The 14,041-nt window shown below is 40.9% G+C and overlaps 2 protein-coding genes across 2 annotated transcripts; one reads left to right on the top strand and one right to left on the bottom strand.

Moving 5' to 3' along the window:
* Nucleotides 1-6,865: 6,865 nt before the first annotated feature.
* On the bottom strand, nucleotides 6,866-10,519 carry LOC116116602 (angio-associated migratory cell protein). Its single transcript, XM_031402667.1, has 11 exons — nucleotides 10,372-10,519; nucleotides 9,786-9,902; nucleotides 9,657-9,707; nucleotides 9,473-9,514; nucleotides 8,963-9,082; nucleotides 8,615-8,760; nucleotides 8,391-8,538; nucleotides 8,201-8,281; nucleotides 7,832-7,947; nucleotides 7,293-7,351; nucleotides 6,866-7,127 (listed from the first exon to the last, which is right to left on the bottom strand). Exons 2-11 carry the CDS (start codon nucleotides 9,874-9,876, stop codon nucleotides 6,866-6,868), a joined length of 1,116 nt encoding a protein of 371 aa, XP_031258527.1. The 5' UTR covers nucleotides 9,877-9,902; nucleotides 10,372-10,519.
* Nucleotides 10,520-12,292: 1,773 nt separating this feature from the next.
* On the top strand, nucleotides 12,293-13,209 carry LOC116116679 (ATP synthase delta chain, chloroplastic-like). Its single transcript, XM_031402723.1, has one exon. The coding sequence runs from the start codon at nucleotides 12,439-12,441 to the stop codon at nucleotides 13,135-13,137; it is 699 nt and encodes a 232-aa protein (XP_031258583.1). The 5' UTR covers nucleotides 12,293-12,438; the 3' UTR covers nucleotides 13,138-13,209.
* Nucleotides 13,210-14,041: the final 832 nt, after the last annotated feature.

Below are 14,041 nucleotides of genomic sequence, written 5' to 3'. Positions count from 1 at the left end.
GACAAAAGGACCATAAAACCGTGGGCTTAGTTTCTCATTATAGCGACGGGCTAAGGACCGTAATCGATACGGTTGTAACTTCAAGTATACTGAATCTCCTATCTCAAATGTCACCTCTCGACGATGGCAATCAGCATATATTTTCATGCGGTTTTGAGCCTTGAGAAGATTTGTCTTTAACTCCTCAATGATATGGTTTCGGTGCTGAAGTTGTTGGTCAACATCGGCAACTGGAGAAGTATGATCCGCATACCGTAATACTGTTGGAGGTTCACGGCCATAGAGAGCCTTAAAGGGGCACATTCCCGTGGAGCTATGATAGGTGGTATTGAACCAAAATTCTGCCCATGGCACCCATTTGGGCCACTGCTGTGGGTGGCTATTGACGAAGCACAGGAGGTAAGTCTCTAAGCAATGGTTGACCACTTCGGTTTGACCATCTGTTTGCGGATGGTAGGTTGAACTCATGTACAGCTGTGTTCCGGACTGTTTAAATAATTCAGCCCAAAAATTACTCATGAAAACCCTATCTCGATCGGATACAATAGTTCTCGAAAATCCATGCAACGTGACCACCTCTCGGGTAAACAGGTCTGCTACCGTCTTGGCTGTATATGGGTGTTTAAGAGTGACAAAATGGCTGTACTTGGTGAACCGGTCGACTACGACCAGAATAGTGTCGACCCCATGCGCTTTGGGTAGCCCCATAATAAAATCCATTGAAACATCATCCCACACTTGGTGAGGAATAGGTAAGGGTTGGAGCAAACCTGTTGGACTTAAAGCATCGTATTTATTCTGTTGACAGATGCTGCAAGCAGCTACAAATGCCTTGATGTCTTTCTTCATTCCTTCCCAAAACACCACATTTGATATTCGTTTGTATGTCCGAAAAAATCCAGAATGGCCTCCAATCGGTGAAGTATGAAATTCCTATAATAGCTGATGAATGTGAGGCCCCGATTTCGGTAAAACCAATCGGTTATGGTACATCAAATGGCGTCCTACCAATCTGAAACGAGGGTGACTGTTTGAGTCAATCAAGAGCTGTTGGATAATCTGTCGCAACTTGGCATCTTGCTGTATTGCATCCTCAAGGCTGTCAAGTCTCGAAAAACACCCCATCGAAATAGCATGATACTCAGTTGGCTAGGACATCCTGTAAAGGGCGTCTGCTGCTTTATTTTGTGGTCCCGGTTTATATTAGATGATGAATTTAGTCCTAATAGTTTGATAACCCACTTTTGCTGACTTTGACTTAGTAATTTCTGGTCGGTTAGGAAATGTAGACTCCGCTGATCTGTCCTGATAACAAAACGTCGACCGAGATAATGCTGCCATTTTTGCACAGCCAATACCACAGCCATTAATTCCCGCTCATAGGCTGACTTTAGTTTTGAATTGATAGACAAACCTTTACTGAGAAATGCAATCAGCCGCCCTTCTTGCATCAGTACTGCCCCTAATCCACTTCCCGAGGCATCTGTCTTGATAACAAACTCTTGAGTGAAATTGGGCATCCTTAGGACAGGAACGCTGGTCATGATGCTTTTTAATTCCTCGAAGGCCTGTTGAGCTGTTGGATTCCAGGCAAAAGAGTCATTTTTTAAAAGTGCAGTGAGTGGAAGAGCTATCTTACCATAATCGCGAACAAAACGGCGGTAGTAGCCTGTTAGTCCTAGAAATCCTCTGAGTGCCCTGATGTCCTTTGGTTCTGGCCATTTAGTGATGCTTTCTATCTTGGTGGGATCAACTGCTACACCCTTGGCAGACACAACATGGCCTAGATATTCCAGCTGAAGTTGCCCGAATTGACACTTCTTTTGATTTACCACCAGCTGATTCTCCAATAACACCTGCAAAATAATACTTAAGTGCTCTGCATGTTCATCCATCTCCCTACTGTAAATCAATATGTCGTCAAAAAACACCAACAAGAATTTTCTCAAATACGGCCTGAAGACATCATTCATGACTGCCTGAAACATTGCTGGTGCGGTGGTAAGGCCGAAAGGCATTATGAGAAACTCATAGTGCCCCTCGTGTGTCCGAAAAGCTGTCTTTGGTGTGTCTTCGGGTTTCACTCTGATTTGGTGATATCCGGATTTCAAATCGAGTTTCGAAAATATAGTTGCCCCATCTAACTCATCAAACAGTTCGTCGATAGCGGGGATTGGAAACTTATCCGGAACGGTCACCTTGTTAACAGCCCGATAATCTACACAGAAGTGCTACCCTCCGTCCTTCTTTTTCACTAATAAAACAGGGCTGGAAAACGGGCTGATGCTTGGTTTTATAATTCTCAAGGCCAACATCTCTTTGATAATACGCTCGATCTCATTTTTCTGATAATAAGGGTATCGGGAGGGTCTAAGGTTTGGTGGCTGTGTTCCCGGAACTAGCTGAATAGCATGGTCCTTTGACCTAGTTGGTGGTAACCCGGAGAGTGGCTCGAAGACTTGACTATAGTGTCCCAATACCTTTAACAGTCTGTCATCAATAGCCCTCATATTTTCACACTGAGTCTGCAGCTGCCCAAACTCGATCAAACAGCCTTGTCCTTCGCTCTATAATGCCTTAATCATCGCCTTGAGCGATACCATGGTCTTGCTAAGAGATGGATCCCCATACAGATAGACTACCCAGGGTCCCATTGTGAACCTCATCGTTTGTTTTCTCCAATCTGTAACAGTCTCACCCAGAGTCTCAAGCCATGCTATACCTAGGACTACATCCGCGCTACTCATCTCAAATGGAAAAAAGTTTTGCACAATTGTCACACTCGGTAACTCCAAACACACGTCCTTACATTCCCCTTCACATCTAACACTATATCCATCACCCACCCTAACACCGAAGGATTGAGTTCTGACCACTGGTATCCCTAACTGTTCAACCACTTTTGAGCTAATAAAATTGTGGGAAGCCCCACTATCAATCAACACAATCCACTCTTTACCTTGGATTCTTCCTTTGACTTTCATTGTCTGCGGTCCCTGAATCCTAACCATTGAGCTAAAGGAGAGCTCCACGTTGTCCTGTGGGTGCTCTATTTCAGCTTCGACAATTTCTCCACCCCCACTTGGATCTGGGTCATCTTCTTCATCTTCAATCAGGAGGATTTGAAACTGTTTTTGCCGCATTTATGCCCTAGCGAGTATTTTCCATCGCATCGAAAGCAGATCCCCTTCTCTCGTTTCTTCTGAATCTTGACGTCTGTCATCCGACGAAAAGGGAACTCACGTCGTTGGAAGCCTGGTCGTTCGAAAGGCCGGGAGTTCGTCGTCGATGATTCACGCGTGGAGGAATTCGTCGATGAACCCTGCAGGGAGGATTCTGGTGTTCGTCGACTGAAAGGAGAAAAAGAGTGTGAATTAGTTTTTAGGGATTCTATGGTGTTGGGAAATTTGGGATTATTTTCAGTTCGGGTCAGGTTGAAAAATCTGGGTACACTTCTAGATCCAAATGTAAACCCAGGCCCAAATGTGTGTGAGCCCCTGTTTACTCCCACTTGGGCTTCTTCGAAGGCCTGGTTCTTTTCTTCAATCCTTTGGGCCAGCTCAATAACTTGCATCAATGAATTTGGTTAGGCCAACCTCACCTTAGCCCTAATCTCTGTTTTTAACCCATTCACGAATGCAGCTTGTAGGATCTCTTCTTTCTCCCCTACCAATAGAGCTGCCACTGCCTCAAACTGACGACGGAACTCCACCACTGAGCTTGTCTGTTTCATCGCCATTAGGGACTCGTATGGGTTGAGTTCTTGGGATCCACTAAATCTCTGAAGGAGCACTAATTTAAACATAGCCCAGGAGCTTGCCGGCGTCCTGGATTCTGTCCACTGGAACCAATTGATGGCTTCTCCTTCCATGCAGACAGCTGCTGCAGCCAACCTTCCTTCTTCCAATATTCCATTGATGTTGAAGTATCTCTCTACTCTGAAGATCCATCCGTAGGGATCTTCACCTGAAAAGATGGGCATTTCCAATTTTCGCCCCCCTATTTCATTACGGTTTTGGTTACTGCTCCCAGATCCACTGGCTCCATTCCCATTTTCTTCGTGGTGAGACTGATTATTTTCTCCTGACTGTCCCTCTGCTCTCTCAACCTCTTCTTCATTCTTTCGTCTTACCCATGACTGTATCTCCACCAAACACTCCTTGATGGTACCCATTTCTACTCCCAGCTTTGTAACCTCTTTCTCCACATTATCGAGTCTAGAATCCATCCTCGTCACGACCATTACCCAGACCACACTGCTCTGATACCACTTGATAGGACCTGTCCTGCAAATCAGATAATACTACCAACCAACAATCCACACTCACATGCAAAATCACAGTTTAATGAGAGGACCCTGTTATATTAATTCTCAATAGAACAATACAGCCTCTGATAGGACCTGTCCTGCAAATCAGATAACACATACCAACCAACAATCCACACTCACACGCAGAATCACAGTTTAATGAGAGGACCCTGTATTTAATTCTCAATAGAACAATACAGCCCTATGCAATAGCTAATAGTCACCCCTAGCAATATCAATAACAAACAACAAACAACTCAGCAAAACAAACTAGTGAAGTACACCAGAAAATGATAAGCAACAGCGACTTCGAGGGCAGCACCTCCCCAAAATACTGACTTCGAGGGTCAGTACCCCTTCCATTTACTTCTCTCTTCCCCCTCCATTTCTCTCCTCTTCTTTTTATCTGTTCTGCACTGTCCGTTTCCAACCGAACCACCATCCCTCTATATCATGCCACCTGTTCCACAAATATTCCCTCACACAATCCCAACTTCCTAATATTCCCTTACTTCCTACAACATTCCTGTGGTACACCAGCCTTGTTGAGTGCTCATCATTACCCTCCCCAAAGAGAGTCACCTTGTCCTCAAGGTGAAATGTAGGAAATTGGTGGTGAATAGTGTCAAAATCTTCCCATGTGTTTTCATAGGAAGGAACCTTCCCTTGACACAGCATTCCCATTGGCCATTCGAAGTTTCCTTTTCTTGAAAATGCTTCAGGTTCGAGTTGTAACGTTAAATCCTCGTTAAGAGCTGCCGGAGAGAGGCTGGCTGTTGGCAACTGGGAACATGGCTTTTCTTCAGCTGTGAAACATGAAAGCATTATGAATGCGGGCTGAAGGAGGCAGTGCAACCTGTATGCACCGCTCCAATCCTGTCCGGTGATGACAAAAGGACACAAAACCGCGGGCTCAGTTTCTCATTATAGCGAGGGCTAAGGATCGTAATCGATCGGTTGTAACTTCAAGTATACCGAATCTCCTATCTCAAATGTCACCTCTCGACGATGGCGATCAGCATATTTCATCGCGGTTTTGAGCCTTGAGAAGATTTGTCTTTAATCTCCTGATATGTTTCGGTGCTGAAGTTGTTGGTCAACATCGGCAACTGGAGAAGTATGATCCGCATATCGTATACGTTGGAGGTTCACGGCCATAGAGAGCCTTAAAGGGGCACATTCCGTGGAGCTGATAGGTGGTATTGAACCAAAATTCTGCCCATGGCACCCATTCGGCCACTGCTGTCGGTGGCTATTGACGAGCACCGGAGGTAGTCTCTAACACGATTGACACTTCAGTTTGACCATCCGTTTGCGGATGGTAGGCTGAACTCATGTTGCAACTGTGTTCCGGACTGTTTAAATAATTCACCCCCAAATTACCATGAAAACCCTATCTCGATCGGATACAAGTTCTCGGAAATCCATGCACCCTGACACCTTAGGATAAACAGGTCTGCTACCGATCTTGGCATATATGGGTGTTTAAGAGTGACAAAATGGTTGTACTTGGTGAACCGGTAGCTATGACCAGAATAGTGGCGACCCCATGCGCTTTGGGTACGCCATAATAAAATCCATTGAAACATCATCCCACACTTGGTGAGGAATAGGTAAGGTTGGAGCAAACCTGCTGGACTAAGCATCGATTTATTCTATTGACAGATGCTGCAACAGCACACATGCCTTGATGTTTTTCTTCCTTCCCAAAACAACACATTCGATTTCGTTTGTATGTCCGAAAAATCAAAAATGGCCTCTAATCGGTGAAGTATGAAATTCTGAATCTGATGAATGTGAGGCCCGATTTTGTAAAACCAATCAGTTATGGTACATCAAATGGCGTCCTACCAATCGAAACGAGGGTGACTGTTTGGGTCAATCAAGAGCTGTTGGATAATTCGCAACTTGGCATCTTGTGTATTGCATCCTCAAGGCTGTCAGTCCCGAAAAACACCCCATCGAAATAGCATGATACTAGTTTGGCTCGAACACTGGAAAGGGCGTCTGCTGCTTTTGTGGTCCCGGTTATATTGGATGATGAAATTTAGCTCATATGTTGATATAACCCACTTTGTGACTTTCACTTAGTATTTCTGGTCGGTTAGGAAATGTAGACTCCGATGCTATCCTGATAACAAAACGTTGACCTAGGAGATAATGCCGCCATTTTTCGAGCCCTACCACAGCCATAATTGCTCATAGGCTTACTTTAGTTTTGAATTGAAGGACAACCTTTACTGAGATGCAATCGACCGCCCTTGCATCAGTACTGCCCCTAATCCACTTCCGGGCATCTGTCCGATAACAAACTCTTGGTGAAATGGGCATCCTTAGGAAGGAATGTAGTCATGATGCTTTTTAATCCTCGAAGGCCTATTGAGCTGCTGGATTCAGGCAAAAGAGTCCTTTTAAAAGTGCAGTGAGTGGAAGAGCTATCTTACCATAATCGGAACAAAACGGCGGAATAGCCTGTCAGCCCCAGAAATCCTCTGAGTGCCCTGATGTCCTTTGGTTCTGGCCATTTGTGATGCTTCTATCTTGGTGGATCCACTGCTACACCCTGGCAGACACGACATGGCCTAGATATTCCAGCTGAGTTGCCCGAATTGACACTTCTTTTATACCACCAGCTGATTCTCCAATAACACCTGCAAAATTACTTAAGTGCTCTGCGTGTTCATTCCTCGAGTCTCTATACTGATACGAACTAATACTAAAACAGACCTCATGGTCACAAGTGTAGCGGGGTGATGAATGCTGCAGATCCCAAATAATCAGTTTCTGATCCATGCTACCTGTTGCAGCCCAAGGCGCGCTGACACGTACAGAAGCCATCAAATTAGAAAAGTAATCATTTTGCAGGTAGATAAAGGTGCATTTCTGCATGATAGATTCACTAATTGATATTCAAAGCTTGTTAACTTTCATTTCATCTTCCTCTGTGTGTGTAGAAGAGACATTTAGTAATAAACTAACATACCTTGGGGCAAATGCAACACATTCAATTGAATCTGTATGAGAACCCAGAGAACTTACAACCTGTTGATGATACATACAAGCCCATTACAACCTGCTTATTGATTGAAAATAACAACCACTAAAATCCATTTAACAAAATTTTATAAGCAAACACAAAATTATGCAAATGAATTTCAATGTAGATAAAGTCCATGTTCATTCATACGCCAAAAAGATAAATTAATGGAGATGAAATTTAATTATCTTTAGGAGATAGTAAGTTGAAGACATTCAATTCACTAGGTGACCGACAATAAACCCTATGCTCTTTTTTTTTTTTTTTTTTTTTAAATCATTATTCCAAGCATACTATATGAAAAAGGTCTTGAGTTTGAAAGTAAATAATCAACTTGTATGAAGCACAGTTTGAAACTTAAGTCTTTTAGGCACCCACTCCATGATACTAACACTAATCTAACAATTTGAACACCTACAAAATAACAATAATAATATAAATAATAATAATAACACAACTGAACTGTGGAGCATAAAATTACAAACCTTTCCAGTTGTAATGTTGACCAAATGGACAAAACTATCCTTTGAACCAGTAAGAACAAGGGTTGAATCAGGGCTTATGGTCAAGCATGTCAACCCCTCGGTATGATATGGATGACCTGTAGAGAGTAAAATTCAAAAAAATAAAAATAAAAATTAAATCAATAAAAATGAGTTACTATTAAAAAGCAAAGAATATGTCCAATAGAAACTACTCATCCATCCATCACTTTTTTTTAGTACAGAACAACATTAAGCAAGATGGACTTGGAACACTGTAGATGTGATCGAATTGAGCTAATAGAAGTGACATGCATTGCCTCTACCTGCTATTTCCCACATAAAATGTCAAACTGAAGTACAAATTAATACCTTTTATGACTTGATTTTCCCCACTTTTTGGATCCCATACCCTCAAAGTCGCATCATCAGAACCAGTACAGATTTTTTTACCTTAAGCAACCAACAGAAGGTAAGCATATAGCTATAAACTAAATTATTAAAGCCATAATTAACTAGAGCCTTAAAAAAGAGGGAAAAAAAAAGGATTTAAAGTTTGTACCATCAGGGGTGAAATCACCACAAGTCACGCTACTACCATGACCTGAAAACATATTAAGATAGGCACCTCTATCCGCATTCCACATCCAAATAGTTGAATCCTCTGAACCAGCCAATAATACATGTCCTCTCGGATGCCATCTAACCCACTGAGAAGTAATATATTTAATGCTTAATTTCCAACAAAGGGAATGGCACTATCAGTCAAAACCTGAATAAATATACCTCAATGCCCCCTCCAGGTCCATCAAGTGCACATTTGAGTTCTCCAGACAATGTGTCCCAGATCTGAACAATTCCATCAAAGCCTCCTGAAGCAAGCAACTGCCCATCTGTACTAAAAGCCAAACTAGACACGGAATCCTTATGACCTGCATAGAAGTTAACAAAGAGGAACAAATAAAAAAAAGTGATGACGAAAAAAGTAAAACACGTGCATGTGTTATCATTTTACCAACTAATAAAAGAAAGAAGATTTGGTTTCAGTCACAAATCTCCAGAGCCAACAACAAATAACTTAGAAGAGAAAACAGTGCAACCATTCTGTACTGTTGTTGTTACATCTTTATCTACCTTTTATCTCAGAAACCCAATCTCCTCGATTAATTCTCCAAAGAAACCCTTTGTCATCTCCACCTCCAGTCGCCACTAGTGAAGCATCCATTGGGCTGCATGCAACCACATAAACTTCACCTACAAAGAAAAAGGGAAGGAAAATACTGCATAACTAAATTTTCTCACTCATAATACAAGAAATAGCATATATTATGACAAAACAATCTGTCAGTTCTGAAGCTACTTTGAACTCCATTATCACAATGGAAAACAAGACTTCCAAAGAGAAAGGAAAGCTCAAGATTAATATTTACAATTATTCAAACTAAATCAAAATTCTCACTGTTCAGTAAATATGATCAACCAAATCTAATGAACATGAAAAACCTTGTCAATCAGTGTACATATTAGCTTTATATTAAGTGAAATAGCCAACTGCATGTAACAAGTTACCGAAATAAAATGAGAATTCAGAATCAATTGAAAATTAAAACACACACAATTAAAAGGAAAATGAAGCATCTTTACCAGTATGACCCGTGAATATGTGCGTCGAATCATCAGGTTGATCTGGAAACACCAAATATACATTAAAGAATAAAGGAATTGAGTATTCTCAATTAGTATTAAAGATTAAAAAAAAAAAAATCAGTCCCCAAAGACAAGCACCTTTCTAAGCTGGCAAATGTTAATACAAGAGTAAATTTCATACCTGCATTTTCAACATCAGAATCATTTTCATCGTCATCCACATCAGGAAGCTCTGCACACATCAACTGAGAATTATAAGTATCAGTATGTATAAAGAATGTAAAAGTTGAAGGGAAGAGAGCAAAAGTACCTTCATCATCAACTGCAACTTCGTGTATGATGTCAGATTCATCAAGGAAAACCTCGCCTTGATCGTCTTCATCATGGTCTGGATTGCTCATCTTCTTTCTCTTTAAAAGTGCTTTTCCTAATGAATGAAGAAAAAGATTTCCCAAGCCTTCAGTTTCACAAAGAAGTAGACAATGAACCAAAAGAGGCAGATAAATAAAAGCAAAATAACAATTAAAATTAGTAATAAAGACGACACTTGTTTTCTTTTTTTTTTTTTTAAAAGAATAATAATCACCCAAAACTTGAATCCAAAAAATCATCCAAAACTACAACGAAAGGCACATCAAACTCATTTTAATGGCAACTAGCACCGCTAGAAACTAAGAAAACAAAATTACTACACCCACAAAGCTTTTTCTTTATAAACAACAATGAAACCAACCCCAGGTGAATATTTGATCATTACCAACTATCACAAACTATCCTAACAATTGTTGATCACTTATTATCCTAATTAAGTCATTTCATCGAACACTTCACGTAAAAAAAAAAAAATTGTGGAACCCAGAAACTAATCCATTTTGAGAAAATTAAAAAAAACTTACAGTGGGTTGAGGTAAGAAAAAAAACGAATCTTTTAGGTGCGTTCTTGTGAATACGGAGGTGTGATCGTCTATGAGTTCTGGCTTCCGAGCCAATTCAAATACAGTGAGAAGCTTTTGGCTTTGCGGCCGCCGCTCAAACGACAATACGTGTTGAATATACTAACTCAGAATTCGGGTTCAACAACCCGATTTGACCCGGGTTCTACAACAACTAAATATTTTGCGTTTGGTGTAGTATTTTGGATAGGATTTTGAAGATAATATTGGATTGTTGGATAGGGGAGTATTACAAGGTAAATTTGAAAAATTTATGAAAAAGCCCATAGGTTTACTAATTTAATTAAATACCCTATTATATAAAATGACAAAAACACCCCCACCACCTGCAGTGTCAGATTCCGGCCGCCACCGCCGGAATCTGGCCGGAAAATTTCGTTACGGCACAGACCGATCGAATCTGTGCCGTAACGCATCATTATGGCCTTTTCCGGCCAGATCCACCACGGATCTGGCCGGAAAAGGCCAGATCTAAGGGCATGTTATGGCCGTCGACGGCTGGAAAGGCCAAAACGACGGCCATCTTTGGCCGTCAGCGAAGGCCAAAGATGTGGCCGTCGTTTTCGGTCAACGACGGCCAAGATTTGGACGTCGTTGACCGTCAACGACGGCCATTTCTTTGGCCGTCGCTGACGGCCAGATCCGTGGTGGATCTTGCCGGAAAAGGCCAGATCGGTGTAATTTCGGCCATTTATGGTCGGAATTTAGGCCGTTGTACAGATTCCGGCTATCACCGACGGTGGTTGCCGGAATCTGACAAATTGGGTTGATGGGGGGTTTTTTGTTAATTTTTAAAAAAAAAATTCAGGGGGCATTTAGTGAAATTAATAACCTTATGAGGTCTAAAAGTAATTAAAAAAAATAGGGTAATATTTCTGGAATAGTGTGCCAAACATTATTTGGAGAATAGGATTGGGAATATGGATAAAAACAGGGAGCCAAACGCATACTTAGATTTCTTTTTTTTTTGGACCAGAGAGTCCATGTACTAAAGTTTGTTATATTACACAAATGTTTGACTAAACTACCCTTATACTCTTCCTTCTCTCACGGTTTGTTTAAATAAAAATTATATTTTCTAAAAACAGAAAAACGAAATTAACTTTGGAATACATATTTAAGTCACACATAAGATTAGGGGTGTTGAAAAGAACATGTTGGAACTAGAATCGACGGGTACTCGAAGTTTGGTTCTAATTTCTATCCAGAACTGACTGTCAACGGATAAATTCCAGTTCTAAACTTTTGAAATCGTTACTATGCTGTTCCAGTTTCAGTTCCTATAATTAAGAACCGGAACTAAAACCAGGAACCAAGAACCGAGACTAATATAAAATAAAATTAAAGATTATGAGGGTTAATAAATACTTTTGTAGAAAAAGTAACATGAATATATTTATATTTATATTTCATAACATTTAAAGTAAGTTGGTTTGACTTTTGAGAATCTATCTTTACAAAGTAATGGAGTTTGTAATTTTGAATTTATAATTTGTAATTTTATTTTTGTTAACAAGTGCGAAGTGGGGGAGTATTTATAAGTTTTTTAGGGTTTTTTTGCCATTTTAAAAATTTTTGGGGGGTCCTTGTAATTTTATAGGGTATCCAGAATCGGAACCAGAATCATTGTTATAGGTTCTGGTTCTAGATATCTAGGAACCGAAACCGTCGATTTCACTTCTGATTCTAAATTTAAGAAATCATTGGTTCTGGTTCCAATTCCTTCAAAAAATACAAGGTACCGGACCGAACACCCCTACCACATAAGATTGCATTTCTTCAACTCAGTCCACGTGTCATTCCGTTATCTCTCAAAATATAAGTGGTTTATCCTTCCCCAATCTTTCCACATTCAAGATAATCCTTTTCATCCCCACCCTCCATTCCTCTCCTTTGTTTCAGTCTCCACCCTCCTTTTCCCTCTTAACCCAATCCAATCCTCTTTCACCACTCACTCGTTCTCTCACAAACACTAACACAAACACAGAGAGAGCTTCAAACTCTCCATCAATGGCGTCTCTCCAGCAAACCCCAACGGCTCTCTCCCTCCAATCCAATCTCCTCTCCCCCTCCCTCCGCCTCCCCAAAAACCCATTCATTCTCAAACTCTCCGCCCCGCGCCGTAATTTCACCGGCGTCAAAATGTCCGCCACCGTTGCCGGAAGCTACGCCGCCGCCCTCGCCGACGTGGCCAAATCCAACAACACTCTCGACTCCACCAGCGCCGACATTGAAAAGATCGAGAAATTTTTCGCCGACAAATCGGTCTACGACTTCTTCGCCAACCCCACCATCGACCCGGAAAAGAAACGACAAGTCATCGACGAAATCTCCAAGTCCTCCGCGCTGCAGCCGCACACGGCGAACTTCTTGAACATTTTGATCGACGCCAAGAGAGTCGACGCGATCAAGGACATAGTGAAGGAGTTCGAGAAGGTGTACAACAGCCTAACGGATACCGAATCGGCGGTGGTGAGCTCGGTGGTGAAGTTGGAGTCGGAGCACTTGGCGCAGATCGCGAAGCAGGTGCAGAAGCTGACCGGGGCAAAGAATGTGAGGATAAAGACGGTGATTGAGCCGAGTTTGGTGGCTGGTTTCACAATAAGGTACGGGAACGCTGGGTCGAAGCTGATTGATATGAGTGTGAAGAAGCAGCTGGAGGAGATCGCGGCGGAGCTCGATTTAGGAGATATTCAACTTGCTGTATGAGAAATTTGATGAAATTTATGAAGCTAAATTTGTATCACTTTTTTTTAAGATATAATGTGATTTTTTTTTTTTTTTAAAATTATGAGAATTATATCGTAATTCATGGAGAGAGCTTGGGATAAAATCTCTTGTTCTTGCTTTACTTTGTAATTTAATGTAAAAGATTTTGAGGAGAAATTTTAAATGAATTGAAAATTGTGATTGCCCTTTCCCTACCTAGCAAAATGAAATATCTCTGGAGAATTGTTTAACCAAACAATTAAACATATAGAATTGTTTAGCCAAACACACTAAACAAACAAAGTCTATTACACATTGACGACGTTAGAAGCCGCCCTTGATTCTGTAATCTCCTTCTCCGTTGGCACTTGGCTTAATGGCACAACAAGCTGAGCATCATCAATTTCATCTTCTACAATTAACAAAATATAAGTTAACTATCGCGATATATTAACAAACTAAAATATTAAAACATGTGAAGTATAAGTTAAAATGTTACCTTTAACTTCATATCCAGAAATCCATGTCCTGGTGCATATCAAAGACTCTGCATTCTCCGGTAAAAGTGAACTTCGATATTTACTGAGCACTTTGCTACCAACACTGAAACTGGACTCCGAAGCAACAGTTATTATTGGCATACTCATCACATCACGAGCCATCATGGAAAGTATCGGGTATCGATCACTATTTTACTTCCAATGGTCCAGGATATCCAGATTGCAAAATTTGATACGATCAAACCTTGCCTCTCCCAAATAAATATCTAATTCGGATTTCTTAGTAGCACTAAAGTCACTCTTGTAGTAGTCAAATTCCTGCACCATTTAAATATTAAAATTTAATAAAGCAAAATTACAAAATAAACAAAACCTTATTAATCACAAGAACATAAAAATATTTA

This window comes from Pistacia vera, unplaced genomic scaffold (assembly GCF_008641045.1).
Source record: "Pistacia vera cultivar Batoury unplaced genomic scaffold, PisVer_v2 Contig78, whole genome shotgun sequence".
Classification (NCBI taxonomy): Eukaryota; Viridiplantae; Streptophyta; class Magnoliopsida; order Sapindales; family Anacardiaceae; genus Pistacia; species Pistacia vera.
This window is presented reverse-complemented; position numbering and strand designations above follow the sequence as displayed.

Coding starts and splice junctions, on each gene's coding strand:
- LOC116116679 (XM_031402723.1), top strand. CDS start 12,439: ATGGCGTCTCTCCAGCAAACCCCAACGGCTCTCTCCCTCCAATCCAAT.
- LOC116116602 (XM_031402667.1), bottom strand. CDS start 9,876: ATGAGCAATCCAGACCATGATGAAGACGATCAAGGCGAGGTTTTCCTT. Junction 8,761..8,962: donor TTGGGTTTCTGAGATAAAAG/GTAGATAAAGAT, acceptor ACTTCTATGCAG/GTCATAAGGATTCCGTGTCT. Junction 8,282..8,390: donor TGGTGATTTCACCCCTGATG/GTACAAACTTTA, acceptor TGGTTGCTTAAG/GTAAAAAAATCTGTACTGGT.